The 27,205-nt window shown below is 46.1% G+C and overlaps 1 protein-coding gene across 4 annotated transcripts in view; it reads left to right on the top strand.

The window, feature by feature from the left end:
* Positions 1-27,205, top strand: part of SH3PXD2A (SH3 and PX domains 2A) — a 235,230-nt gene that overhangs the window by 29,723 nt on the left and 178,302 nt on the right. For all 4 annotated transcript variants that reach the window (XM_030951063.1, XM_030951064.1, XM_030951062.1 and 1 more), the window contains exon 2: positions 12,797-12,877. In XM_030951063.1, coding sequence (XP_030806923.1) covers positions 12,797-12,877 — 81 coding nt within the window. The remainder of the gene's footprint in view (positions 1-12,796; positions 12,878-27,205) is intronic.

The raw sequence follows: 27,205 nt of genomic DNA, 5'->3' as shown, positions 1-27,205 counted from the left end.
GGAGAGGGAAGAGACAGGGGAATTACAACATTGGAAATAAAAAATCCTACCTCTGCCAGGAGCCCTTTTGCAATAAGACACTTCAGGGTGTGAGTTAAGATGCTGTAATTCACACCTCCTGCATTTTGTGGCATTCAGCCCACTGCTTCATGCCCTGCACAGGGGGCTGAGGGATTTCAGCTCAGCTTGCCCCCTGGCCAGGCAGCCCTGGAGCAGAGGTGGCTGCAGGGCTTGTCTCTCCCTGCCCTTTGCCTCTCTGCCTCGTGCTAAATTACAGTGCTGCCTCCAGCTCCTTCCTGTTCAGCGCTTCATAAATTAGAATTCAGAATCACTCTGGGGACCCAGGTTAAAAACTTTGAATCTTTTGAATGAGGATTGGAGTCAAATCCTCGTTTTTTTTAAAGGGTCAGGCACGTGGAAGTGTTACATCACTACCAGTGGTGCTGGGCCAGAGCTCATGAGCCCAGCAAAGATTTGGGGCTCTTCGTGTGAGTGAGCTGACCCAGTCAAGCTGCTTTGGACTGATCGTGCTGCATCATAGAGGAGACACAGGTTGGTGTCAATTTGGGCATCTCTGCACCATGAGGGCCTTTCCTTACTGTTCATCCACCTTAACTTCAGCCTGGTAGGCATTAGATGTCTGCCTGGATTTGTCTCTTCCTGCAGGCAGAGGAAGAGGCACCTCTGGAGATGGATGTGTACCCTTGCCACCTACCTAGACAGGGATCTGAGATGAGTAGCTTTGGCCAGTTTGAGATCCCAGTGTAGGGCTGCATAAAGCTAGGGCTTTTTCTTCAAATTCTCCCTAGCAAATTCCTGCTGTCTCCAGGTGCTGATGTGTTGAGTGCAGCTGTATTAGGTCTTGAAAGCCTGCTGTTACAGTCAGTGATCTTTCTGGGCTTTGGGTGGACATTTTAGCAGATTTAATAGAGTTTCTGTCTGTGCAATATACATAATTCCCTTTAAGTGGCTAAGAGTGGGAGAACATTCAGGCTTGGGAATGAAAGGAAGAGGTTTGTTTATTGTTCTCAAGCACTGTAAGCCCCGAATTTGACAGAAATGTAAACTTATAAATCATTTTGCTGATTCATGTTCTATTAGTGATTTTGATAGAACATATAATATGGGCAAGGCCCTAAAAAGCTTATTTCTAATGGGGCACATGCTGACTTGCAGCCACATACCTTCCTTCCAAAAATTAGTAATTCCCAGGGTAAGTGAGGTTTTTGCCTGAGCTGTGAAACAAGAAGGAATTAGTGTAGCCACTGCCACCCTGGCATCTCTGGCAGAAGCTGCATTTCCAAACAGCAGTGCATGTCTCCAGAGAAGATGTGGAGTTTTTTTATGGGGAGAAGCTGTGCAAGTGACAAAGCCCAGCTTAGAGTGACTGAAAATCCCTGGGAGTGTTCTTCACCCCTACACTGAAAGAGTCCAGGCTCACAGCAGGAGCTCAGGTGGTGGCTTGTGCCAGGCCATGAGCCAGGTATGGGGCTGGATTTGGTGATCAGATCCTTTGGCAGTATGGTCACAACTGCTGATAATCACCACCTACCCTAATTTAGCATTCTTTTAGGGGCCCATCTCCTTTGTACCCCATGTACAAACTGCAGAGAAGCAGGCTGGGTTGGTGGGCAGTGCAGGTCAGTAGGACTCCTCTGGCTGCAGTACAGCCTGGAGACTCATCTCCCAGTTCCTCAGCTGGGGGTGAAGCAAGGCAGTGGGTGACGGGGGTGAAATGTGACTGTCCTGTCCAGCAGCCATCCCTGTGTCCAGCAGTTAAAGAGCTTTTCCTATCACCAGATCCTTATATTTGCAGGGTTTAAAGGGAGCAACATTTTGAGCAGAAATACCCAAAGCCTGGTATTGCTCTGGGCTGAACAAAGCAGATCTCCCATCTCTCCCATCTCTGTGCATCCCGGCAGGGCGGAGCAGTGCTCGCTCCTCCTGGGGTGCTGGCTAAAGGCAGTCTGGAACTTGCTGGGCATGGCTGTGTCCCTGTCCCTGTGTATGGGCCAGGTTGCAGAGCTGGAGAGGGATGGGTTTGCACTGCCTGTGACAGTCCTGCATGGCTGGGGCTGGAGAGGCTGCTCCTGCAAGTGGGGAGGCAGGAAGTCAAGCATGGGAAAAGGAGGATGATTGTGAGAAGAGTAGGAGGGAAGGAAAGGGCAGAGACAATAGTTCAGCTTAGCAAACAGGCAGTGATTGAGGGTGTGAGGATTTGGCACAGTATCTTCCTGTAAACCCTGAAGGTCCACAGGAAGAAGGTAATTTTGTGTTAAATTGAGTGCCATGCCCTACCGGGAGGGAATCCATTCTGCACTGGACTCTTGCATCAGTTTTCCTGGTTGGGCCAGAAGGCCAGGGGCTGAGGGCTGGAATAAGGAGGGTGCTCCATGTTTGCCTCTTAGGCATTTTGCAGTGCAATTCAGTCATTGTTTGCAAGACTAGGACACAAAATAATTTTCTTCTTTCACTCTTCTCCCCACAAGAAGCATAGATTTCTCTAAAGCCTGAAGTCAAAGGTCACTACAGTGAAAGACATTTTTCCAGTGACTTCAGCATTGCGTCTTTCAGGGGCTGTGGAAATTTGTTCCCTTTTTTCCAGGAATTGGTTTTACATGGTTAGAATTGTTCTGTAAAGAACATTCATTCTTTTATATTTTTATAGATATATATAGATGTAGTCATGCAGTATAATTAAAGATCTATGTGCATTGAACATTTGCAGAATGGTGTTTATATTTTGAGGATAGCTCCTTTTTTCAGTTGCTCTTTTATCATTTTGCATTTAAAATGCAAATACAGTTTCCCTGCCCATGGCAGGGGAGTTGCAACTAGATCATATTCAAGGTCTTTTCCAATCCACACCATTCTGTGATCTGTCAGCATGTTATGCTGGCAGTTCTGGAATGCTTTGCTGGTTGATGTTGATTGCACCTCAAGTTTTATCCTTTAGTCATGCATGAAAAACGTAGTTGCACAAACAGGATAGAAACTAGAAGAGTTTGTTTCAGAGTTGTTTTTTTTTCACACTTAGAGTACTGTGCCCCTCAGGTCCGGCTTTGTGAATCTGAGGGTCTCTTGGTTTATATGAACTTTTTATTTCCCTCTACTCAAAATGAGAAGAAAAAAAATCCCACAATTCTATGGCAAAATCCCAGGAGATTTCCATTATTTGGACTAAGAATGTCCCAGAGCTTTGTCATTGTTCTGGAAGGGCCTGGAGGAGTTTTGCTCGTTTTCCCAGGCCCTTGCTTTGCTTTTCCAACCGCTGCATCTGGGGGTCATACGTAAGGTTACAAATCAAAGCCGGAAGATTTGCATGCTAATATAAACTACATGCAAGTGTTGCTGCAGAGCAGGAATCCTGGATGCTGGGAGCCAGAAGGGAGGCTGGGCTGTAGCAACACCGCCTCTTTGCAGCCACAAGGCAGCCTGGGCAGGGAGCACTCGCCCTTTGGGCTAGTGAGGGTCTGTAGCTGCAGCAGAGCCGCTCTGGGGCTGTGTGAAATGGGCTGGGCAGCACCATGGTGTGCTGGGTCTGCATGTGGCCACAAGCTGTGCCTGCTCCAGCACTGTGCATGAGCTCCACAGATGGGAAAATGCATCAGCCCAGGCCTGCTGGTACAATGTAGAAGGACCCTTGTCCTCAGAGCAGGGAGGTGCTCCAAAAGAACTCCCACAGGCACAAATAACTCGGTGCAGAGGTGGTTGAGGCACGTAGAAAACAGCAATTTCCAGGTTGTATTTTGTCTCTCTGTCGTGTCAATCTTGATGCGCTTAACAGCAGCAAGCAGGTTTTTGTTAGTTCTTATTTGACCAAGCTATTCCTGTATCCCTGGCCCCAGGGCACTCGATGACAAAGATCCCTTTGCCGGAAATTTGAGTAGAGCTATGCTTGTCCTATTTTGAACATCCCTCAAGTCAATTCCTCTTGGGCCAAAATTAATTCAGCTGCTTCTCTCATAAGCCTCTTCAATTTGGCAGCATCCTTCTGATACTTTACCAATCTTGCTTTCATGTGAGGTTTGATCCAGCACCATGAAGGAAATTAAACTCTTCCTGTTGGCTTCTGTGAGTCTAATGATGCTGTAATGGCAGTCAAAATCAGATGCAGGTTGTACCCATTTGGACCAGAATTGGATTTAATATACAAACATTGCCCTCATCTGAATGATCATCATTGCTGATCACAGCAGAGTGATCTCTCACAGCTGAACATTGCAAGATGCGTTGTAAACTAAGGAGTGATTTTAAAAATGCTCATGTCTGCCTCAATACTTTCCTGTTAAAACTCATTTCAGTTGAAGAAGGTTGAAGCCAGTTTTGAGTCAGTTTTTAATATTTGTTCCTTGGTAGAGAAGAAGGATGGGGGAATTAAGTAATTTCATATTGGAAAGTAGTTTTTTTTTAAAGTGCTGTTTCCCCTTGGTGTCTGTTTTATTCCTTGCAACTGACATGATGATGTAGAACCTGAGAAGTGATTGGGTTAGAAAAACCTCCACCTCACTTCCCCATCCAGCACTGGCCCCGAGGACTTCCACATTAAGCTGTACTCTTTGGGAGTGATAGGTTTTATTTCAGAACAAATTCAGATACAAATCATTCTCTAAAACCAGTTTAGTGAAATTGATGTAATTCCTGTATTCAAAATTGGTCAGTGAAACTTGGAGGATTTAAAATTCAAGTGTCTGTTTTGTCTGTTGATTGTTTCTTTTTCCAATTCTCTTTTCTTGAATGGAGATTTTCTTCTTCCACCAGGAAATGCTCATATTTTAAGGTTGTCATGAAACACCAACCATCTGCTGAGGAGAAGGACACAAGCCTTGAGTTAAAATTGTTTAAAAGTCAGAAGGCATTCAGATTTAAGAGGCAGTAAGCTGAAAAATCTTTACCTCCAAGTGCAGCTGTATTATTTTTGTTTGCTTGCCTTGCACAACCTCTTTCAGACCTGGGTAGGGTATTTGAGAAGGCCACAAGGGAGGCAGGTTTCACAGAGAGCCTGTATGTTCTTGTTTCCATTTTACATTTGTCACTCTAAGGTTCTAATGCTCTGTAGGCTTAGATGTTCTGTTTCCTAATAACCTGACAACTCTTAAATGGCAGAAACTGAGTCTTGTGGTTATTCTGCTTCACAAATAGTTCCATCACACGTGGAAAGTAAATGTAGGTGGATTGAGACAGACTGGAAACAGAAATATGAGTCCTCATTGTGCTCTGCACAGATGCTCCTTCTCCCTCATGCACACATGTAATTGTAAAGGGTGGATGCTGTCCCCTTCCTTTGTCTCCTCCCCTTGCAGGGAAGCTGCTCATCTGCTTCCAGAAGCTGGGAAGTGGTAGTGGAGAAGTGACCAGTCATTACTAATTCTGTTTCTTTTTCTCTTTCTGTAGGCTGTAGTTGTTGGATATGCTGGAGTTAAGATAGCCTTGACAGGTCTTTGACATGACCCAGGATATCAGTTAAGAGCAAACAAAACCCTGCTAATGCAGCACAGATACTGCATGTCTGCAAGAATTAGACACATCATATTCTGCTCACACACCCCCAAGGATGAACTTAAATTAAGTAATCAAACAAGCCTGGCAAGAGGCTCAGAGGTGGTTTGTAACCAAGCTGCAGGGCTCCCAGCTGTTCCAGTTCTGCAGCTCTCTGGTCAAGTTACTGCCACAAATCATGGGTGCAGATTCCACTTTTTACCTTTTTATGCCTCTCATGGTCATTTGCATGGCCATGCAGGGAAATACAGCAGGGAGGTTTTCTGCTTTTGGCTTACTGCTCTGATTGTGTGGGACAACTCAGCATCTTCTTAGCAGGAAGATGCTGGAAAGGCCTGAAAACAGTGTTTAGAAACTCAAGTTGGCAAATGCCAAAAACCTGAGGGGTGAAGTTGGAGATTAAATCAGAATTTGAACTGTGGGCTTTAAAACCTCATCAGTGCATGAGAAAAATATGGGAGGGTAAGTACTGTCTTATTCTGCCTGTGTGACACAACGAGCTGAATTTGTCATCCAGACACAGCTCTGTTCTGTGTCTGGTCTGTCCCCCCGGAGCTAGGAAACCAGCAGAGTCATCCAGCCAGGTGCCTCCATACTCCAGTGAGTTCCCCTTCCTGTGTTCCAGGGATGTCTGCTGGCTGGCTTGAGGCAGTTGTTTGCTGTTCTCATTTGTTTTTAAGTACTGGGATTTGGCAGAGAGGAACAGATTTCACCCTGGTTACTGCTCCACCAAGAGGAAGATCTGTGCTCAGATAGGTTGCAGTAGTGGTGTAGTTTTCTAAACTAGAATGGACCCAGTTTGAGTCTTGAGAATATGACTAGATTACAAGCAGGAAAGGAGTTTGTTTTTTGTGTACTCACAACAGATTTGGTGTGATATGGCTGAAAAGAGAGGCAGCATTAATCTTTTAACACTGTAGCTTAGAGGTGAAACAAGATCCACAAAAGAAATGTGGAGAAAGGAAAACTCTCATATCCCCCCGCCCCCGTTTTTTTTTTCTTTCCCCTCACATGTATGTTTATTTTGACTGTAAATTAGCTTGTAAATTATGATGGGAACTGGAATTGGTGTGTCCTGCTTTAGTTGCCTGTATGGTGGCAGCTCACAGATGAGAACTGGCAAATGCTAGAGCTGGTTAGTTTGCTCTCTCCCAGCATACTGTAACTCTGCTTTGCTTCCAAGACTTAGGTACGAGCAACATTTGTCCATGAGACCCCTGGGTCATTTTGTCTTTTTCTCAGTTATATTTTCCCCATTGGTAATGGAAACACGAGCTGGGGTAGAGGGGTGTCTGTGAGAGCACATCTGGTGCATGAGAAAGCCAGATGCCCCACACCTGTGTGCAGCCCACATCACCCCCTCCTTGGGACCGCTCTGAGGCATCCTGCCCTGGCAGCAGCCACCCTGCAAGGACCTTTCCTGTCTGGGGCTCCCCGGGTCTCATATTTCTTCCAAGTCTCATCTCTGTTTCTCAGCTCAGTCTTCAAAACCCTGGAGTGAGAACAGCTCTGGAGTGGCTTCGAAAATAGCTCTTCCTTGGCCCTGCCCCAGCTGAGCTGGGGTACCTCAGAGACCGCCGTGCTGAAAGGTGACCTCATTGCATGGCACCAGTGATGGACTTACCACTGGCTTGGGGCTGAGGGTCTGACTTCACCTCTGTGAGAATTTCCCAGGTCTCACAATGATTTTTAGGGCCTTTTGGATGTTAGTGAGCTGGGCAAGAAGCCTGTGCTGTGCTCACTGAATCCAGAGTCAGATGTGATCCACAAGTGAAGGCACAGGTGATGTGTGCATGAGAAGGGTTTACACTCCCTGTGTTTATTCCTGGAGCATTCCACTCTTCCTGTTGCCACACTGGCCCTTGTATAGGGCAGAAATTGAGGACACCAGGGCCCCTTATCCTCGGGAAACCCCAGCTGCCAGTGTCTTACAGGATGGAGGAAGATACATAAAATCAACCAAACTGCATCAGGAAGCGGAACAGCTTTGCTGCTTTGGTCTTGTGGGTACCAAAATTGCTGTCCCTAGGCTGATATCACTTCAAATCTGGATCTGGGCCAGCACCAATTTGTGCTCATCAGCACACATTTGACATTAAAAGGTTATGCAAACAGTGAGTTGGTGCAGTGGCTGTACTCTGGTAATTTAGGGCACAGATTGATGTTGACTTTGCTGCAGTTTAAGTTGTTTTAATGCAAACTCCACCAGGTAAATGAAGCAGCTGAAAGTGCTGCAAGCCTTGCAGAGCTGAATTGACTTTGCATGGAAGTGGAGCAGGGAGCATTCACATGCTGAGCTGTGCTGGTGGAAAGCTTCCAGCTCACAGGTGATGATAGCATCTGAATACAGGGAGAAGGTGTATGTTTTCCAACTCAAACCTGATTCATAGGAGGACAAACATCCAACACTTAAACAGGAGACTTTGAAGAAGCTGACATTTTCCAGGATAAAAGGGGATATCGTGGTGGTATCTGCACCCAAACTGCACCATAGTGTTGTCTTTTGCATTCACAGAACTCTCTTAATAGCTGATGTTTACTGTAATGACTTATTAGAAGTTAACAACACCCTCTCTAATGCGTGCATTACAGGTACATTTCTGGTTTCTGCTTTTCAATCTTCCCTTTGCCAATCGCCCCTGTATTTGTCTATGTTCTAATCTTGGTCTCATCAGACAACCAGTTTCAGACATTTGACTTCCACTCCAGCTCATCTGGCTGTAGACAACAAGATGTTAACCTCTGAAAAAACAATTGAAAAATACATCACATGAGAATAACCTGAATTTGTTACCTCTGGGGTTTGTGCTGGCTAGAGCTGGATATTTTCCAGTGAAAACAAGACAGTCAATGATAAGGTCATGCCCAGTGACGTTAGAGTGGATTTGTTTTGTAGTAGGAAGTCATCTCTCCTCATTGCTTGTGTAGACAGTAAAGGGAGAGCGATGACTTCAGTTTACAACAAATTTTCTGCTCTGTGGTGAGTAAAGAAGTTGTTTCCCAGAGCTAGAATTAAACAACAATAATTAGCAGCTGATAAAATCCCCCTGGCACCCTGTAGGCACACAGTGTGTGGTGATTGGGAATGGGGCTGCAGCCAACCCCATCCCCAATGCGTACAGCTGTGAGAAGCAAGTGAGCAGTATCCAAGACAACGAGCCATGGAGTGCCCAGGGGCACTGACCAACCACCACAGGGAGCAGAGGGCACACTGGTGCAGTGCATCAACATGAGGGTATAAAAGGCTGGGCTAAAGAATAAGAAGGACAGATGCGTGAAGCCTTCTGAAATTGTAGGATGTTACTCTTTGTGGTTTGAAGCTTTCTGAAATTGTATGGTGATTCTCTGTGTATCGTGGCTGTCTCAGTGTGACGTATGCTGGAACAGCACCCTGCACCTTCTTTCATAAGCCATGAATATTAAGAGCTACTTATCAAGCTCAGTTCCTGATTAATAGTCTACAGTCTTTCAAGTCAGCTTCTAGTTTCTCTGAAGAAGGATTTATTTAAAAATATAATAATACATCAAAAAAAGACTGGACTTGGGAAATTAAAATGTGAACATTCTTAGTGGCTGGAGCACCCAGTGATTGTGCAGTGAGTTGTTTGTAATTTCTACTTTAATTTTCATTCATTGTTAAGGACCTTTTGTTAAAGATTTTTAAGGTGAAGCATTTGAATAGCATTTGCATTTTTACTCCTTTATGGTTATAAACATGGCAGATACATAAAGCAGGTCTCTTTGCCTTTAGTAATTAATTACTGTAGTAATTTGGAATCTCAATTACAGTTTAGTTGTGTGTAGGAAAACACTGTACTTACATGAAAGAGCTTGCTCCCAGGCATGTAAGGTACTTTGATTTTATCTTTTTATCAAGACAGAATGTGCCAAGGAGCCGGGACTCTCTTGTGGGCAGGACCAGCTGCATCTTGGAGTGGTGCCTTGTGTGGCTCAGTTTTGGGGAGTTGCTGGATGCCACAGAAAGCCTTCCCTTGGCTCTGCAGGTGGCTGTGAGAGCAATGCTGGCTCTGATGGGTGTTGAGCATGGGATGACTCTCCCTATTTATCTGATATTTCCTGCTGCCTCCTTGTCCCCTTGCATTTGCATGACCCTGGGCTCCCCCAGGACTGCTTTTCTCCCTCTCTCTTGGGACATTGTTGATCACGTTCACAGCAACCCATTTTAAGATCTGAGGAAAAAAAAATATGGTGAGGTAAGCTGATGTAATGTTTGCTGCTCATGAAAAGGTTGTGCATCTGACCAAGGCCGCAGAAGCAAATAACTTCCAAACTCAGATCTCTAAGGGAGAGAAATGAGATATCTAAGGCTTCTGAAACCTCTAGACCTTGCATTTATAATCTGCCATTTTACAAATCTTTTTCAACCAAACCCCTTTATTTTAAATGATGGCTTTTGGGAAGCAATTTGATTTGGGCAAACAAGCAAAAAAGATCAATAGCTGGTTTAGGTTTTGCACCTGTCTCCCACCAAGCAGATTTTGAGTCCACTGGTTTCTCACTTCACATAACACCAGGTTATGATTAAAGGCTTTTCTTGCTTCTGCTGTAATCTCCCCTTGAAATATAGTCAGTGTATCTGCATGCTGCCCCATCCATCACTTACTGAGCTTGAGGAGACCTTAGACTCAAAAAGATTTAATTGCTGTCCTAAATGTGCAGCAAAATCCTGGCTTGACTGAAGCCGGTGGCAGCTTCATTCCCACAGAGCCTGAATTTCAGATCTGGGAATGTGTCTGCACCATGCAGTGGGGTGGTGCTCCTACACCTGTTCCCTGCACCAAATAAATCCATCCTCTCTCTTGCCCAGAATATCCCTGTGCACCCAACTTTCCCCCTCCTTGTGTCATGGAGGCATTGTGCCACTTACTGCACCACCAAACTGGAATCTTAAAGTAGGATTGACTTCTGCTTGGATTAGGCTTTGAACAAGCAGACTTGTAGGCTGTTAAAAATTTCAGGAACTCACAGTTTCTGTGGGTTCTGAAGAACAGCACAGAGAAGCCTGAAGTGCCATGAAATTCAAAGTGCCTGGATGTCTGTGGCATATGTGTTTTGTTTCTAGTTTCTGAAGAAAAGATGCATAATGAAAGAAAAATTATAATCTTTATTTACATGTGCAATATGTTTCTCCTCCTGTCTCATTCCCTTTGTGAGAACTCGGGGCCAGAATTACAGTATCTGAAGTTGCTTTTGGAGCCTATTCAGCTCCCATCTGTCAGGATCTGTTTTTAATCCAATGGGTTTTCCATCTGAAAGTAGCTGTTGGATAGAGGATGAGTAGAAATATTTGTGTGTGAATTAGCTCAGAGTGAAGCTACAGACTTTTTTTTCCCACAACAAACACATGGAAAAATATTCTTCAGTGTAGTGTGGCTGGCCTGAGAATTGGCAACAGCAGCTTCCTCCCCAGGCTCTGAGTCCTCTGCCTTGACTGCATGGGTAAGATCTTTAAAGGGGACCTGAAATCTTCATTTTACATAGACTTGTCTCCCCTCCATGCAGCAGGGCAGGGCTGATGTCACCCTTGTCTGAATGGGCATTGCAGGAAGGAGGTTGGGTGGTTTGGTTTTCCAGGAGAATTATGAGATGCAGCAGAGTAACCTGGGTTTGCTGAGAGTCAGGCTCTTCCCTTTGTCAGCCTTGATGGTCTCTGCCCTGGTGGGAAGAGCAGATATGTTTGATACAATCATGAGAAAGGCCCCAGATCTCCTTAACAGCCTGTGCTCAGCGTCTCCAGTTATTGAATGCCATGAAACTGGGCTGCAGGAGATGGGAAGCAGAATGCCTTGGGGACTGAATGTAGTTGTAACAAGCAGAGAGGAAAGTATGGCTGCAGGATCTCTGTGGTTTCTGGGAGGATACCTCTCCTACTGGGAAAGAAGAAAAAACATCCACTGGTGGTCCTTGGAAAAGTGTTGTCAAGGCCAATATTCAACACCCCTGCAGGGATTTTTATGCAATAATTTTTATTGGTAAAAGTACAGAAGCAATTGAATCAGAAGCTTGGAAGATGGTCTGGTGTCTTGGGGGAGGTGGAGAAGAGGGTGATGCTTATCCATTGCTGGAGACAGAGAGCTTCACTTCTGCATCCATGGCCAAAAGGACCTCTCCTGCTGCAGTGCTGTGGCTGAGGGAGGAGGAATGCTTTCCTGTTTCCTCTGCCAGATCATTATCTCAGTCCATATGTGAAACCTGGGAATTGCTTTAAAGGCCCAGGAGCTCTCCTAGCTGTGATTTTCATTATATTGATGTCCATGGTCACCCTTGATAGCTCCATCCTGTGTTTATTGAAGTCTTGTTGTGTATCTGTCATCAAGGCAGCAGGACCAGCATTGGCCTGAGGACAACTGTATGAGGGAGCAGGACCTGGTGTATTTGTAACTTTTAAAAAAAATATCTTGGAGGTACCAGAGTCAAAAGGCAACATTTTTGTGTTTTTATATGTATAAGTTTTTCTGTGCATGTGTGTGTGTGAATCATTTTTATCACAGCTTCTGGCAAAATGGTGTTTCTGTAAGAGGATTGTTTTGGGGATGGACTAGGGTTGGGCAAGGGAAATCCTGGACTTATTCCAGGTTTCTGTTGCTATTTCCATCAATGCAAGGAAGCAGTGTCACTCTCACTGTCCAGCTTTACATCCCCTGATGTGACTCAGCAAGGGCTGTGTGCTGTGACAGGGTTTGGTTTCTGTCACACACGTATGGGTGTGAGGAAGCAATGGCTGGAATTCCACAATGGTGTTACATGGCTGTAATTCCACAGCACCTGGGGAGCTGCTTTTCCTTTGGATTTCCTGTGGAACCAGAGCCACTCTTTGCTTGGGAAGGGTGGCAGCCACAGCTCCATCCACAAGCCTGGAGCGTGGGGCTGGAGATCAGCACCCCCCGAGGAGCTGTTGCTGCAGGGGTGGAACAGCTCACCCAGACATGCTTGTAGCTGGCCCTGGGACCCTCCAAAGAGGACAGAAGTCAGGGTGAGCTAACATAGACCAGAAAATGTGGCATCCCTCAATTAGAGCTTTTATCCCACGCAGAGCCAAGTCGGTGGGAGCTGCTGATGGGGATGTGTGGGAGAGCTCTGAGTACTCCCCCAAGACTTGTGTTGGAGGCTGCAAGAGGCTTTAATTTAGGCTAGTCCTGCTCCCAGGGCTATATTCCTCACTGTGAGTGGGTACAGCTAGTGAGATCTGAAATTAACCTGTGTTGGCTGTTCCGCCTTTGCATGTATCCTGTGCTTCTTGGCCCAGGCTGATTTGTGTTTTCTTTTCCCTGAACAGGTCTATATCATCAATGTAACATGGTCTGACCTGACTTCCCAGATCATCTACCGGAGATACAGCAAGTTCTTTGACCTGCAGGTAAGTCTGTCCTGTCTAACATAAAATATTATTTTTATTCATGCTTCTAGTCATGTTTCCAGCTGGGTTAATAGTGCCTTTAAATCAGGCTTTGTGCTTGTTTGGTCTGTTACATGTCATGATCTTGAAACTTTTCAGACTCTGCCCTTGTAGGGTATAAGATAAGTGGGTGGTATGCTCACGGTGAGTAACTTGCAGTGTAAAGACATTTAAAGCTGACATTTTCATGAATGGTTCCTATTAAAGAGGGGATCTAATTTTAAATACTTCAGATGCACTTAAAACAGAGAGAGCACTACATTTTGGGCCCCCAGAAACTACTTACTCAAGTAACTGAAAACAACAGAGCTTTTGCACACTCCCACAGCAGTTCAGTAACAGATTGCAGTGGAAACTTTCCAGTCTCTCTTCCTAACCATCTACCCAGCCAGCCAGTGTCCTGGCTCCTGCTGCTTTGTACAGCTCCTTTCCTCTATTCTGTGCCTGTATGTTTAGATTTCATCAAAAGCTTTCTTGCTGGATAGCTGCTGACCAGAGTTGGAAATCAGGAATCAGCTGCTTCATTTCTGGTAGTGCTCCCAGGCACCTGCATGGGCAGGGGGAGCTTTGGGGCTGGTGTTCTGTTTGGCAATAATCCAGATCTGCTGATATTTTTATATCATTGTAGCTTTGTAGGCAGCAATACTAATTGCCTGGGGTAAAAATAAAAACTGTGGTTTGAGACACTCTTGAACTTTGAGGAAAAAGTTGATTTTTGGACTGGAGCTTGTGTTTGGAGCTGGGCTGATGTTACAATACCAAGTGAGTCCTCATGGTCGGTTTTGAGGACGTAGCTGACTGTGGTGTGTCCTGAAAAGTAACACTGAGCCTTTTCATATGATAAATTAGGGAAAAAAGGGTTCTTGTGTGGAGTATCTTAAAGAGCTCTAGTTTCATCTTTGCTCCTCTTTGTTTTATTTCTGGTACCTGGAAACCTGAAGTCTCTAGGCTGTTTTGTAAGCTGTATCAGTTATTATGGCCTCCTGGCCTTTTGGGTGAAATGTGACCATTTCTACAGCCAGTCCTAATTTCTTTTTGCTGTGTGGCAGGAAGACAAGACAGGGATGTTCTTAAGTTTCCTCTTGTGCCCATCTCCATTTCTAACTGGGCTGAAGTGCCAGGCCTGCCAGTCCCACTGCTCTAAGAGAATGTCAGCATCTTCTCTGTGTATGCTGTACCTGCTAAAGATACCTGCTCCATAGTCACAAACATTTCTTGTCAGCATACAAATTGTGGCCAAAACTGTTTCTTTCTTTTTCTCTCTTCTTTCTCTTTTCACCCCAGTTCTGTTTTCATGTATATGTTGTTCTGGGTCTCCCGGCCTTTCCTGGTAGGTTTGAAAAGTTCCCATCAAGTGTGGAGTTATCAATGGGGTTAGTGTGTTGGACAGGAAATGATGTCTCAATCAGGGAGTGAGTCCTGAAAGGTCCCATTGATAAGTGCAAGGGGGCCTAGCCAGTGGAAAACTCCTGCTTGCATGACACTTCTCCCCCCACGAGAAAATACGACAAGAAAGTAACAAAATTCCCTTCTTTAACCCTTTTCCCTCCCAGGGATCTCTGTCAGGGCCAACACTGCATGAGCAGTGTCAGCCTCCTACAACAGCCTCTTTAGCTCTTGCAGTGTGAGGTGCAGAGTTACAGAAATTGAGGTTACTTGAGATTTCCACAGTCCTGCCATGTCTCTGTGCTATATCATTGTGTCCATCTGTGCCTCAGTTTCCCAGCTGTGAGATGGGGACAAGGCCCTGTGTGCTCAGGCTGCCACAATGTGCTTTTAGACTCCCAAAGGTGATAGGTGGTTTTTTTATTTATCCCCTCCTATTATTCTTTCTGGATTTTTGTTTATGTCTGAGCATCTCTTAGGTGAGGCAAAGGAAACTGCTTTGGATCTTGAATAGAAATTTGTGTTTCCAGCTCTAATGAAACCTGCAAAGAGAGTTGGAAAAGTAAATTAACACTAAGGGGGACTTTGGGTAACCCTTGCATTTTGGGAAATCTATGGCTTGATGTGCAGAGATTCTTGCTCAAAGAGAAATTAGCTCCAGATCTTGGGATGACTTGTGCTTTCCAGATTTTTGCTGGAAGCTTGAACTTCTAACCTAGCACTGGTTGAACGTGGGGTTTGCAATCTGATACCATGCATGGTAAGGTGGTCTCAGCATAATCAATCTTCTTTGATAATATCCCTGCTTATCCCCCTGTGGCACTTCTAGAGAGAACCAAGCAAATCCTCAGGGGGTGATGCTCAGCCAACTCACGGGCACCACTCATGTCCAAAACAGCTGGAGCCCACAGGTCTCTGCCAACAGCACTCACTCTGCTGTGTCACCAACAGAGCTGCACTTCAGGGCTTCTGAAGGCTGCACGTGTCTCCTTTGCTCTTGACTGGAAGTGGAGGAACAAGGGCTGACTTGTAATGACTTAATCAGGGCTGCCGTGGCTGCCATTGACAGTGACACTGGATCCCACCCATGGGGAAACCCGGGGGCTGCCCAGGAGCAAGGAGGGAGGAATACAGATAATTAATGTCACTACTCCATTTTCATGTTTCTTTAAAAAAGAGCCCACCCTTCCCCAGACAGCTGTCTCTGTGGGAAGTGGCTCAGTGGTTTTGAGAGCTGCAGCATTAGTAGAAACTGCATTTTTTAAGATACTTCTTTGCAAATTCTATTAGGCACTGCAGGCAGTAAGAGGCTGCTCTGTCCCAAGGATTCAAATCCAAGGAGAGTTTGGCTGTGCTATTTCAGCAGTGCATATGCTTGAATTGGGAAGTCCGGTTGTGTTTCAGTTTAGTAATAGGGCAGTAAGGCTGGTCTTACCACAGGATTTGTTTGCCCCACAAAGGTGTAAGAAGTACAGCAAACAGAACCCAAAGCAGCAAGCCAAGTGTCAGCCCTGTGCTGCTTCAGTGAGGGCTGATATCTGTAAACACAGATTTTAAATTAAATTAGGGTATTGCTGCATCATTTAATTGTGCAACCAATCCCATCTGCTCCTGAGCACGGGTCAAATGATGGCAGCAGAATACATGTGAGTGCCAGTGTTTCACTAAATAGGATTGAAAAGATTGAATTAACTCTGCATAGATGAAAGCATTACTATAAATTGCTTGTCAAATCCAATTATCTGTTGTCTTTCACCCTGGGGAGACATTTGCACCTGAGCACCATGTGGGGTCAAAGCTACCTCCTAATGTAATATTTTGAATGCAGTTTTCTTGCCCTTGCCTGCAGTACAGAATGGAGGAGCATGAGGAGAGTGATGTGAACATCACCTGTCAGTAGTGCTGACCCTTGTGACAGGCTGGTGTCTCACTGGGACACATTCCCTGGATGCTGTTTGAGATCTTCTGTCATCATTGATGGATTTGCTGGTGGTGGTTGCAGGATCCTGTCCTGTGGGGATAGTTCAGTAATGCTGCTGTTGTCCCCAAAGGAGCTGAGAAAGGACACTCCTTTATTGGGATAGCAAGGATAACTCCTGGCATTTCCACTGTGCAGTGAAAGACATCTACAGATGCAAGGCCCCGTGTTTTTCTTGCTGGAAAGTGCTTTTGGAGGCTGTCAGCAGAATGGGGATTTGCAGTTGAGTGTGTGCGGAAATCATTGCCCAAAGCATCAGGTGGAGAAGTGTGGATATGCAGACACCTCTCATCCTCCCAGGGGCCATGCTGGGCTGGAAAACAACCACCAAGTTTGCAGCTGGTAGGCATGAAGGATGTGTCTGTCCCCTCTCCCCATATCACCCTTGCAGTTGCCCAGTGCCACCTTGGGCTGTTATGACCCCAGCTGGGTGCTGGCCCCACTGCCAAGAACCCCCCTCCCCAGCAAAGTGAGCAGGAAAATGGGACCAAGGATCTGTGCCTGGTCTCTCAGCTTCAATCACCAGTGGTGATCTGCTGCATTTTATCCAGTTACTCCTGCTGTTCTCCTCTGATTCCATGCCTGTGCTACTCAGTGCCTGCAGTCAGAGCACGAACAGGACCAGCACCTCAGCAGAGGGACCAGACCCTCTTCTCTGTGGGGATGGCTGGGTCTCTGTGTGCAGAGCTGGGGGAGGATCCTTTCTCACAGCAGGTGTCATGCAGCTTTCTCCAAGGCAGAACACAGCAGCTGGATTTAGCAGCATGCCAGCATCCCACGTTGTGTGTCTGGCTGTGCCGGAGCGGAGCAGCATCACCGGAGCCGTGGCAGGAATGTTGGGCAGGCAGATCTCAGCCTCCCCACACAATGACACACACAGGAGGTTTGGCTGCAAGGAGATGTCTGAAATGTCACAATATTGAAAAGGCAAATAAACAAGGCTCTGTTCAAGCACTGGCTCTGTGTATCAGCAAAATATTATCTGCCCAACGTGGTTTGCTGATCTAAGCAGGTTTTCTTCAAAGTGGCACAGAAAGAGGAACTCACTAGCAGCCAATTAGAACATTGAAAAGTAAAGACTATCAAGAATTTTATTAGTAATAGGAAAGACCTGTAAGTTGTTTTCATCCAGATGATAAAACATCAAGAGCTTCATTTGTTATTTCTTGGGTCATCCTGATTGTTTATAATGCTATAATGGAGTAACGGAGCACTGGAGATGACATTAAACAAAAAAGATAATATAAAACCTGGTAATTGCAGTTTGTATCTTTGCTTTTCTTAGACTGGAGTTCATGTAAACGCTGCTGTGCTATTGATCATTCTCCTGTTACGCTATTCTATAACAACATCCCTTTCTCATTACCCCAAGCTGTATCAAATATGGTAATGTCCACTCTCATTCCCAGTTTGGTTGTAACTGTGTCATGTGCCTGGGAACCCTGGATTTCACTGGGTTACTGTGATTTGAAACAGGACCTGGTGGCTTTGGCATGCAGGCTTTCTGGGACAGAGCAAAGAGGGAATTTTGTGATTCTGATGGAATTGTGTATATTCACTCCAGTAGTTAGTCTGGGTTAATTGCCCAAGTGGAGAACTACAGCCCTAATTCTGGTGGTCCAGTGCAGTCTAACTCAGTAATGATTGTTTTTGTAGGGCCTCTGATATTTCGTGTTGTTCGTGCTTTTAGCTCTGCAGGAGTGGTAAATGGACAAGTTCAAGCATGCACTAAGTTTGGCAGTGGTGAAGAGTGTAGGTAAGAATGCAATGGGGCAAGTGTTCTCCTGTGTTTGCAAATGCTGACTCCTAACCCCAACCCACCAGGCCTCTTTAGCAGAGTGAGCAGTCTCCCACTGGCCTTCCCAGCCATCCAGAGCAGCAGGGTCACTCTGCAGTGGGTGACCCTCTCTTCTGCAGGTGCCACCCTGTGCAGAGCTCCTGCTGGCACTGTGGGAAGGGCAGGGCAGGGCAGGGAGGGAAGGAGGGCTGCTGCTGTGGCTCCATGCGAGATGCAGCTTGCCCCTCTCGCAGCGTGGGAGGTTTGTGCTGAAAGGATTCCCAGCCTCTGACGAGCTCAGGGAGTGTTTGTTGGGCTGTGTGTGCATCTGAGGGTGCCCAAGGAAACGGGCAGGAAAAAGCTGGTGGGGTTGAATGGGGCAGGGGTGGAACAGCATGGCAGATGTTGCTGCATCAGGCTGTGGTGCAAGTGCACAGTGAAATTGGGGTTTGTCCTGCTGGGCTCTGCATGTGCCTCCCTCTGCTCTGGGTTGTGCTGGCCTTGGGTTGCAAGGATCACATTTCCCCTGTTCCCATTTCCTTGGTGTTCAGCATCCTGGCCCTGCTGTTGAGATGTGGAGAGCTGCTGTGAAATCCTTCTCCAAACCAGGGGCCTGGCTCTGCATCTGACCCATCAGGTTCAGACCCATTGGTTGGCTTCAGGGACATCCTTGATAATCTTGGAAATGTGGGGATAGAGTTACTGCAGCAGCTGTAGGGTCCATTTATAAACAGCTTCCTTAAGAGCATTATTGAAACTGAAACAAGACTGGGAAAATTCAGAGGAAATCTGAACATGGGTCTGTCAACACATGTGTTCCCAAAGGTCAGTGCTGGCTCCTTGGGGAGAAATGGCACATCCTCTCTTCTGAGTAAACACAGGCCAGTTGTTTGCTGCTGTTATCCCAGACAGTGCATGGAGAAACTTGCAGTGCAAGGTTTGCAGGGGATGCAGAAAACCAGATTTCCAGGAGGAGCCCTGCACCATCTCTGAGGACTGCCTGTGCCTCCTGTGTTTTGGCAGCTGTGCTGGAGCTCCTGGTGCAGCCACGCTTGCAAGACTTGGCTTCAGTTGGAGAGACCCCTCAATGCCTGCTCTCAGAAAAATAGCCCAGCAGCAAGCTTGTAACAGGCCTTCCCAGGGGAACTGAGATGCCTCTGGGAAAAAATTAATAGCTGACATAGTTATTGAGCTGAGAATGGTTGTCTCCAGTTATTTAAAAGCTATCTAAATACCATTTGTCCTTCTAACCCTCAATGCTTTAGGATACCAGCTGGCTTGGGGAAGTATCTTTGTGTTCAATGAATAAATAGAATGGTTTATAATTCTAATTTCTATCATTATTTAAATGTTTGCTTGGCAAAACAATCTGTTCAGCTTCCAGTATTTGTTTTTAAAGAGAATTTACACATCAGACGAAGATGAGGGCCACGATGAGGAAATGGCCAAGTGCCCACCAACCTACAATAGAGATGCATTTAGTGACCATGGCAAAGAACCCACAGCTGAGAAGGTGACCCAGCCTATGGGAACCTTCCCTTTTGTACTTCTTCACTTGGGTTCTGTTGGAGCATAAAGCTGACACTTGGATATTGCCCCTAATCTGCAGCATGGGAATCTCCTGCAGGGTGGCTACAGGGAAATGTTTGCTGCTCAGCACCAATCCACCTCTCTGGCCAGGACATGGATGACCTTAGAAAGTGAGATGGTGGCTTAGCCAACTCCTCAGGGTGTGACAGCAGCAAGGCAAGAACAGAGGTGATACCCATGCCACTCTGTCTCTGTGGGCTGGGCTCTATATATAGCTAGGCAAATGAGTTTTGTTTGTTTGGGGTTTTTAAAGAAATACTGGGAGCATCACAAAGAGGTTGTTGACTTCTTAGCTGTGTCCTTTTTACTGTACATGGTCTGCCTCTACCAGACACTGAAAACAGTGAAATTGGTCAAAAGTGTTATTTTCTGGAATTATTCCCTTGCTTTCTAGAGTTTTGGTTTGTATAAGGTGCTCTTACCATCCCCCACTTATTGCTGGTTTGGAGACAGTGAGGATGTTGGAGGACCTGTGCTGTGGTAAGGGCTCTCCTGGATACAGCCACAGAGAGGAAAAGCAACAAGTTCTTCCTAATGAACTGAATTGATTTGTAATAGCTGTGGAGGACTCAGACTTATTTTCATGGCTGTTGGTTGCTTTACATGTTAAAAATCCAATGTATCAGGAGTGTGAGTCCCTGCAAGGTTGTGGTGCTAGTGGAAATCTAAAAACATGCCTGAAAATCCCCAAAATTCTGAAGCATGGTGGAAGGCTTTGGTATGAGGCCCAGATGTGCTGGTTTTGTGTCTGGACCATGTCTCATACAAGGCATTATGAGGAATCATGATAAAAACTGGGCCTAAAAGCCTTTCTTCATCAGAGTGCATAAAGGCTCAGTGTATACCTCCTGTGTTATCCCTCCTCCATCTACATTATTTTGCCGTTGGAAGCTCTCCTCACAGATCTCCACAGCAGGACTTTAAGCTCAGCCTTGGGAGCAGCCCTCTTGTTTGTTACCCTTGTTCCAGGTTTTGTTTGCTGGAACAATAAAACACAGGAGTGGTTTGGCTGTGGGACCGGCCCCAGCCAAAGCTACATCTTTGGGGCTGCTGGCCTCACACAGGCAGCAAATTCTCCAAGTGCCACTTTATTAGCATATTTCCTCTTACTAGAGATCAAGATCAACCTTTTTCTTTTTTTTCTGGAACATCTGTGTGAAAATTAAATTCCTTGGCAGGATTTTTCCATGGCCTTTTTTTTCCCTGAAGCACCCAAGCCCCAAAACCTTGGGCATGACAGTCCCACCCCCTGCACTATGTTGTCACTCTCCCCTAATCGTACTCAGCTTTCAATTATTTATACTGCCAGAAAATTGCATGGAGTTCACACCCCCAGCCCTGAAACACAATTCTGCTTTTGTGCAGGGAATACAATCCTTCACTTTCATTAAGTGTGTGGAGACCAAGATGAGAAGTGCCTGTTGTGTTCGCATCCCTTGGCTCATGATGAGAGGAGCTGGTTGTTTTCACAAACGTCCTAAATAGCCCTGGAAGGGTTACAGGGAGTTTATTTACATTATTGCATTTAAGTGCAAATAGAAAATTGCCTAGCCATAATGGAAAGTTTATGCAGGGCTCTGTCAGGGCTCTTTTCCATGTCACCTCACCCCTCCCGGCTTTCTGCTCTGACAGGCTCAGATGTGGAAAGGCCCTGTCTGGAAGGAGCAGTAGCTCTTGGTCCTGTCACACCATGCTTTGCTTACAGGACACAGAAAAGCATCAGCTGGCAGCTCTTCCACTGTGGACTGTGTACAGTCCTGCCTGCCATAGGGAAGGCTCCTGATCAGGCTCACCCCAGCCTGATTCATGGGCCCTGGGTGCTATTTGCTTCTTCCCCCTAGCATGTGAATGACTGATCTTTTCACCATCAATGTATGGAGCATGAAGTCGGGAGTTTGCCTCCTGTTCCCTCCTGCTTGCCTCGAATCACAGCATGGTTCTCCTTTTCTGCAACCAGAGCAGTTTCACATCTCATGCAAATGCAAGCATTCCCACTGCAGAACTGCCTTTTGCAATTTCCACTTCCCTCCCTTCAGGGGAAGCACTGAAGTGGGGTGATCAGGGCAGTAAAAGCCACAGAGCTGAGAACACACACGGTGAAGTCACGCAAAAAGCAGGACTAGTGAGGCTCTGGGGAAGCACAGCTTTGTGCACACTCCTTCCTGGGTGCCCTGTTTGAACAGCATTCAGCAAAGCTGAGGGCTTTTTTATCCATCTTTTGCTTTTTCATTTAAAAGGAGAGTTCTGGTCTGTCAGATCTGTGCAGGAAAGGAAGGACTTGAATTCTTACAGCACATCAGATCCTTTGGCACTGACCTGGCTGGCAGCCTGCTGAGTGCACGCCTGCCATTGAGCATCGACCCACACAAGTGGCCACAACTAAAGTTTTTTTAAGCTATCCTACCTGGGACCTCTGAGGGTGCAAAGACAGCAGAGCAAGGAGTTGCAGTCCAGTGAGGAGGTTTGCACCTCAACAGGTTGCTGACAAGTTCTTGATGGCAGGAGCTGTGAACAAGCTCACAAAGGACTAAGCAGAGACTCAGAAAAGCATCACGGTGTGTTTAAGATAATTTCTGGAAATCTGTAGTACAAGCAGAGCTCTCTATTAAAGCTATTCTTGAGGCATCAGTGTTGATGCAGGGGTGCCTCTGATTCACCAGGTCAGTCAAGGGCAGATCCTAATCGATTTAGTGGTGCTTTTGCAAACAGAGGTAACATCAGAGCCATGTGTCTGGGTCATTTGTTTTTAAAGGGTGTGTTAAGAAAACCAGTGAGACTTGCTGAGCTGCTCCCTTCAGCCAGGTGTTTTGAGAGAGGTGGAGGACAAACCATGAAAACACTGTGAAAGAGAGGGGGAAATGCCAAATGGGAAGAAATTAAAAAGCAAACCAGGAAAGGACTAAGTAAAATGACAATAGGGAAAAAAATATTTCAAAGGGCTAGGTTGAGTTTAATGATCCAAGTTTTATCTTAGAAGGGAATACACCTTACCCACCTGGACAAAAAAATTATTTCACAGACTTTTTCTTTTATCTGGCTAAACTCTGCCTTTTGACAGCCCAGTGAGTGGGAATGTTGTGGCCTCTCTGTCCTCTGGGAATGTTTGATATCCAAGTCCAGGCTTTTCCTGGTCACTACAGTGATGTGCTGCTGCATCATCTTGAACAGATGCTTGAACAGAACTGGCATGTGTCTTCCTGGTGAAGAAAGTACATTGTGGGATGGCACATGCTGGACATCTGTGTCCTTGTAACAAGTCCAGGTTGTCTGGTAGTTTTCTGGTGTGTTGGTAACTGGTGGTGCAGCTTTGCAGAAACCTCTGTTGCCTTGTGCAATGCTCACTGTGTTACTTTGCTGAGAGTTAGAGGGTGCTGGCTGCTTGCATGTAAGGGTAGGATTCAGCATTTGGTGCTTCAGGAGGTGGCAGAGATTCATTTGCCATTGGATTCTGGGAATAAGGTGGATGGAACAAGTGATGTACTCCATGAAGGTGGTCCCTGACTATCCTTATGTAAAGGGAAAAGTTTGCAAATGGTGCTTCCAAGGTAGACAGGAGTCCTATGAAGTTTCAGGTTGGTTCTGGGTGTGGGAGAGCCCCGGATCATCCAGCTGAGCAGGAGTGTGCTGTGAGCTGCAGGAGCACTAGGGCTGTCAGTTCCTGCCTCTTGTTGTTAGGAAACCTCATGCTGAGTCCTGTTCCACTCTTAGGTCAAAATATATTTCATTGCCTTAATGTGGAAATGTTTTTTGTGTAATTAGGAGCTTAGAGTCTGTGGTGTGGAAGAAGGAGCGGGGAACTTCTGGTGTGGCAGGAAGGTTATCTGGAAATACCCACCCATAGAATGGGGACTATAATCAGCCCTCCTGGAGAAAGTTTATTCATTAATATTTGTGAAATGCTTTGAAGTCTATGGTTTGGAGTGTTTTTAACAGAGCCAAATGTTAGCTGTATTACAGTAGCTAAGCCAGACCATAATGACCATGTTCCCTCTCCTCTCCCTTTGTCCCCAGCCATTTCTGACAGGGTTTGGTGAAGAAGTGAAACATCAGCAGAGTGACCAAACAGAAGTTAAGTGCTCAGCAGGAATATAAATAGTGCTTTTTGTTCTTGGGATTATGTCCTGGATCTATGGAGTCTTGTGGTTGGAAATGGAATTTGTAGAAGGGATGAGGAATTTATTTCTAAGCTTGTACCATGTTATCCCAGTTGGTAACTGGTTTAGGGTCCCTCTGAGTTAGGATGCACTGGTGGCCTTTGGGTGATTACAGCTGTCCTGTCCTGTCTCCATGGGAAATCACCTGGGTGAGACTGGCATGCTGGGATGGGAGGAAGATGTGGTGAGCAGGGCAAAACAAGGAGGCCCCAGAGCAGGATGCAGAAAGAGCTGGTTTGATGGGCTGCTCAGCTCTGGCTGCCCCTAAGCGCCCCTTGCTCCATGCCTGTCCATTTCTGAACAGCACTGTGTCTGCCCTGTCAATAACAGAATAGCATTTGCCTTGCATTTTGCTTGATTTCTGGTCTCAGGAGGTGAAGCTTGGTTATGGCATTGGTGGCAGCAAGGATCATTCTTTTTCATGAGAAGGAACTGGGGGGGGGATTCAGCCCATGCTGTGTCCCCAGAGTACCTTGTGGATGAGATTGCAGCACAGAGGCAGCAGGTAAATGGATGTGCCAGGAGTCATGGGGTAAGGATACATCCCAAAGAGTGAGTTACTCTTACAAAATTGTTCTCTGGGCTTGCAGGCATTTGCTCGGGGTGGCAACTAGGAATATCTCATTAGCATGACCTGGTGTGTCATGTGTTCAGACACAACCCATAGCTCTCCTGGCCAGCTCTGGCACTCTGGCTTGTGATGCATCCATTCCCTAGCCTCACCCAGGGCTAGGCTGGGATGGCTTCCTGCCTCAGGAGCTGCATTGCTAATCTTTGCTTGAAGATTTGAGGTGCCCAGACATGCCTTGGTATGGGGGAGGCTGCTCTGCATAGTTGTGATGGTTCTCAGCTGGGTGAGAAAGGAGAAGTCTCCAGCCCAGAGGCCGAGCACACTCTGTTGTGTGCTAGCAGGGATGCTGGGGAGGGGGCTTGGCTAAACAGAGGTGCCAGAACCTCACTCAGAGCCCTGATGTTTCTAGAGATCCGTCGTCCTTCGAAAGCACCCTCTGACCGTGGAGCTCAGAGCCAAAGGCTGACCCAGCCCTTGCCTGTAATCTCATCTTCCCTCCAAGAGCCCGGTCCCTGGAAAGATGCAGCTCTCCAAGAAGACATTCCAGGGGGGTTTAATCACTGCACTCTCTCCAGCCCTGCTGCACTTGTGGTCTAAGCACCTGCTGTTTCATTTAATTAGCAGCAAATGGGAGGCGTGAGTTGGGGGAAGAGAGAGCAGCACCCTGGTGAAGTATTTGCTGCCATGTAATGTATTTTATTTTGGGTCCGGAATGGAGGCCATGAGGAACATTTTCCAGAGGGCTCCACAAACCACCTCTGTTCACAGGGTGATTATTTGAGGAGGGAGGGGAGTGTGGATTTAAATTGGTGCTGCTAATTTCTGCAAACAGCCACATTATTTTTAATTCATACTCCAGACTCCCTCCACCCATAGCTTGATGTTGGGAGCTGTGAATTTTCCACGTCATTACAAAGTCCCTCTATAAAAGAGAGCCCTTTAAATATATTTCAAAAAATTGATTTCAAATACACCAGGCTCTCAGATAAGTCAATATTCAGAATGGAAAACTAACTCTTTCCTTACCTCATAGTGGCCTGCTCATTTATTTGTATTTCAGTAGGACGTAGCAGCTCTGAGCAGAGCTACATATGTCTGGTGATAGGGGCTAGAAAATGCACAAGAAGCTGCAAGATAAGCTGAAAGCCTTTGTTCACTGTGATCAGCTGAGTTTGGGGGCTCTCTGTTGAAATCGGGGTGTTATGCTGCCAGCAGTATTTTACCAGTGTAAGGAAGGGAGATGGGGACAACTGGGAAGGCAGACATCTCCCATGGGTTTGAGAGGGTAAGTTAACATGTGGCTGTCAGGTATCCAGATGCAATGGTGGCTGTGGTCATGTCAAGAACTCTGACTGATCATTTTGTTCTCATGTGGAGTTTTAAATTCAGTCCTGGGTATTGGGTTCTGCTCCAAGGACAGGAAAAGTTCACAGAAAATTCTCATCTTCTGAGATTGTCATAATCTTGAAATAGAGAAACTCTTGCTATATGTCCATACTATGGGGCTTCATTATTAGAAGAGAATATTCCAGTTGGAAGGGATATAAAATTACCATGTAGCCCAGCTGCCTGGGCAATTCTGGGCTGACCAAAAATTAGAGCAAGTTAAGGGCATTGTCTAAATGCCTCTTAGCTTCTGGGAGGCTTAGGACATCAACCACTCCTCTAGGTAGCCAGTTCCAGTGTTTGATCACCCTCTCAGTAAAGAATAAGCCAGTTTGTAGGTGCTCTTTAACTACATAAACATTGTATGCTCACTGCTCTCAGTGGGGAACTTTACATGAGTGCCAAAGCACGGAAAAGTGGCCTCTGCATCCTAGAAATCATTGATTTTGCAGAAATTGGCTCTTTCTCTTGCTTTTTGGAGCAGTTACATTGATTTTTTTTTTTTATCTGCTTGTAGGCACACAGGGCACCTGCACACGTCCCAGAACTGTCAGACTCCTGCAAGTCAGCATTATACTCAGAATCAACCCCATGATTCCCCAGCAGCATCTCTTCCTCATCTCAGTTTTTCCTTCTTTCTCTGTGTTCCTATCTGATGATAGAAATAGTTTCTTTCTGCATGGATCAAATATGGAAGCAATACCTCGAGGGACTCATTCAGAGTCAGGATATGAAGTCTGGAGTTCTTTTTCTACCTCTGACATTTGAGAGATGCTTTTAAGTAGATGAGATTCTGTTACAGTGTCAGCCCATCTGTTAGCAGAATTGGCGTTTGAATCCTGTTCCTTTGCTCAGTTTTAACAGAAAGGCAAGTGAAGCTGTCTGGCAGTTTACCTTGTTGCATGTCTCAGTATGGTTAGGAAGGGAAATCTGTTTTTGCTTTCAAGTCTCTATTGTACTTGCAGTGCTTAATGCTGTCCAGTCCCACATTCAGGCAAGGGGATCACCTGCCTAAGCTGCTCTTGCAGTTTCTCTTGTAATGGAGAGCAGCCCCTTTGCCTCCCCTTTCGAAACATGAGCATCTTCCTCTGGCTTCAAATCCTTCTCCAGGCTGATACTGATCTGCAGGGTTCAAAGCAGGGGTGGGATTTCAAAGCCTCCTTGCCCGTTTTGAATCTGCAGTGTGAGGCTCAGGCCGTGCTGAAAGCCTGAATTTTGAGGCACATTTAATCACATCTCTGCACCTGTTAGGGTGGAAAATTTTCTTCTGGGTTTTGTTTCTGTTGTTCCTCAGCCACTCTCAGGTTTTCCTTCGTTCTTGGCCAGCACAATGTTCTCTGGCATCTGACCTCAGGCAGAGACATGCACCAATCCCAGATGAAGGGCTAGAAGCCATTGTCTGCACCTGGCTCAGCAAAACAGTTATTTGTGCGTGTCTGGTAGTGTA

Source organism: Camarhynchus parvulus, chromosome 6 (genome assembly GCF_901933205.1).
Source record: "Camarhynchus parvulus chromosome 6, STF_HiC, whole genome shotgun sequence".
Taxonomy (NCBI): domain Eukaryota; kingdom Metazoa; phylum Chordata; class Aves; order Passeriformes; family Thraupidae; genus Camarhynchus; species Camarhynchus parvulus.
This window is presented reverse-complemented; position numbering and strand designations above follow the sequence as displayed.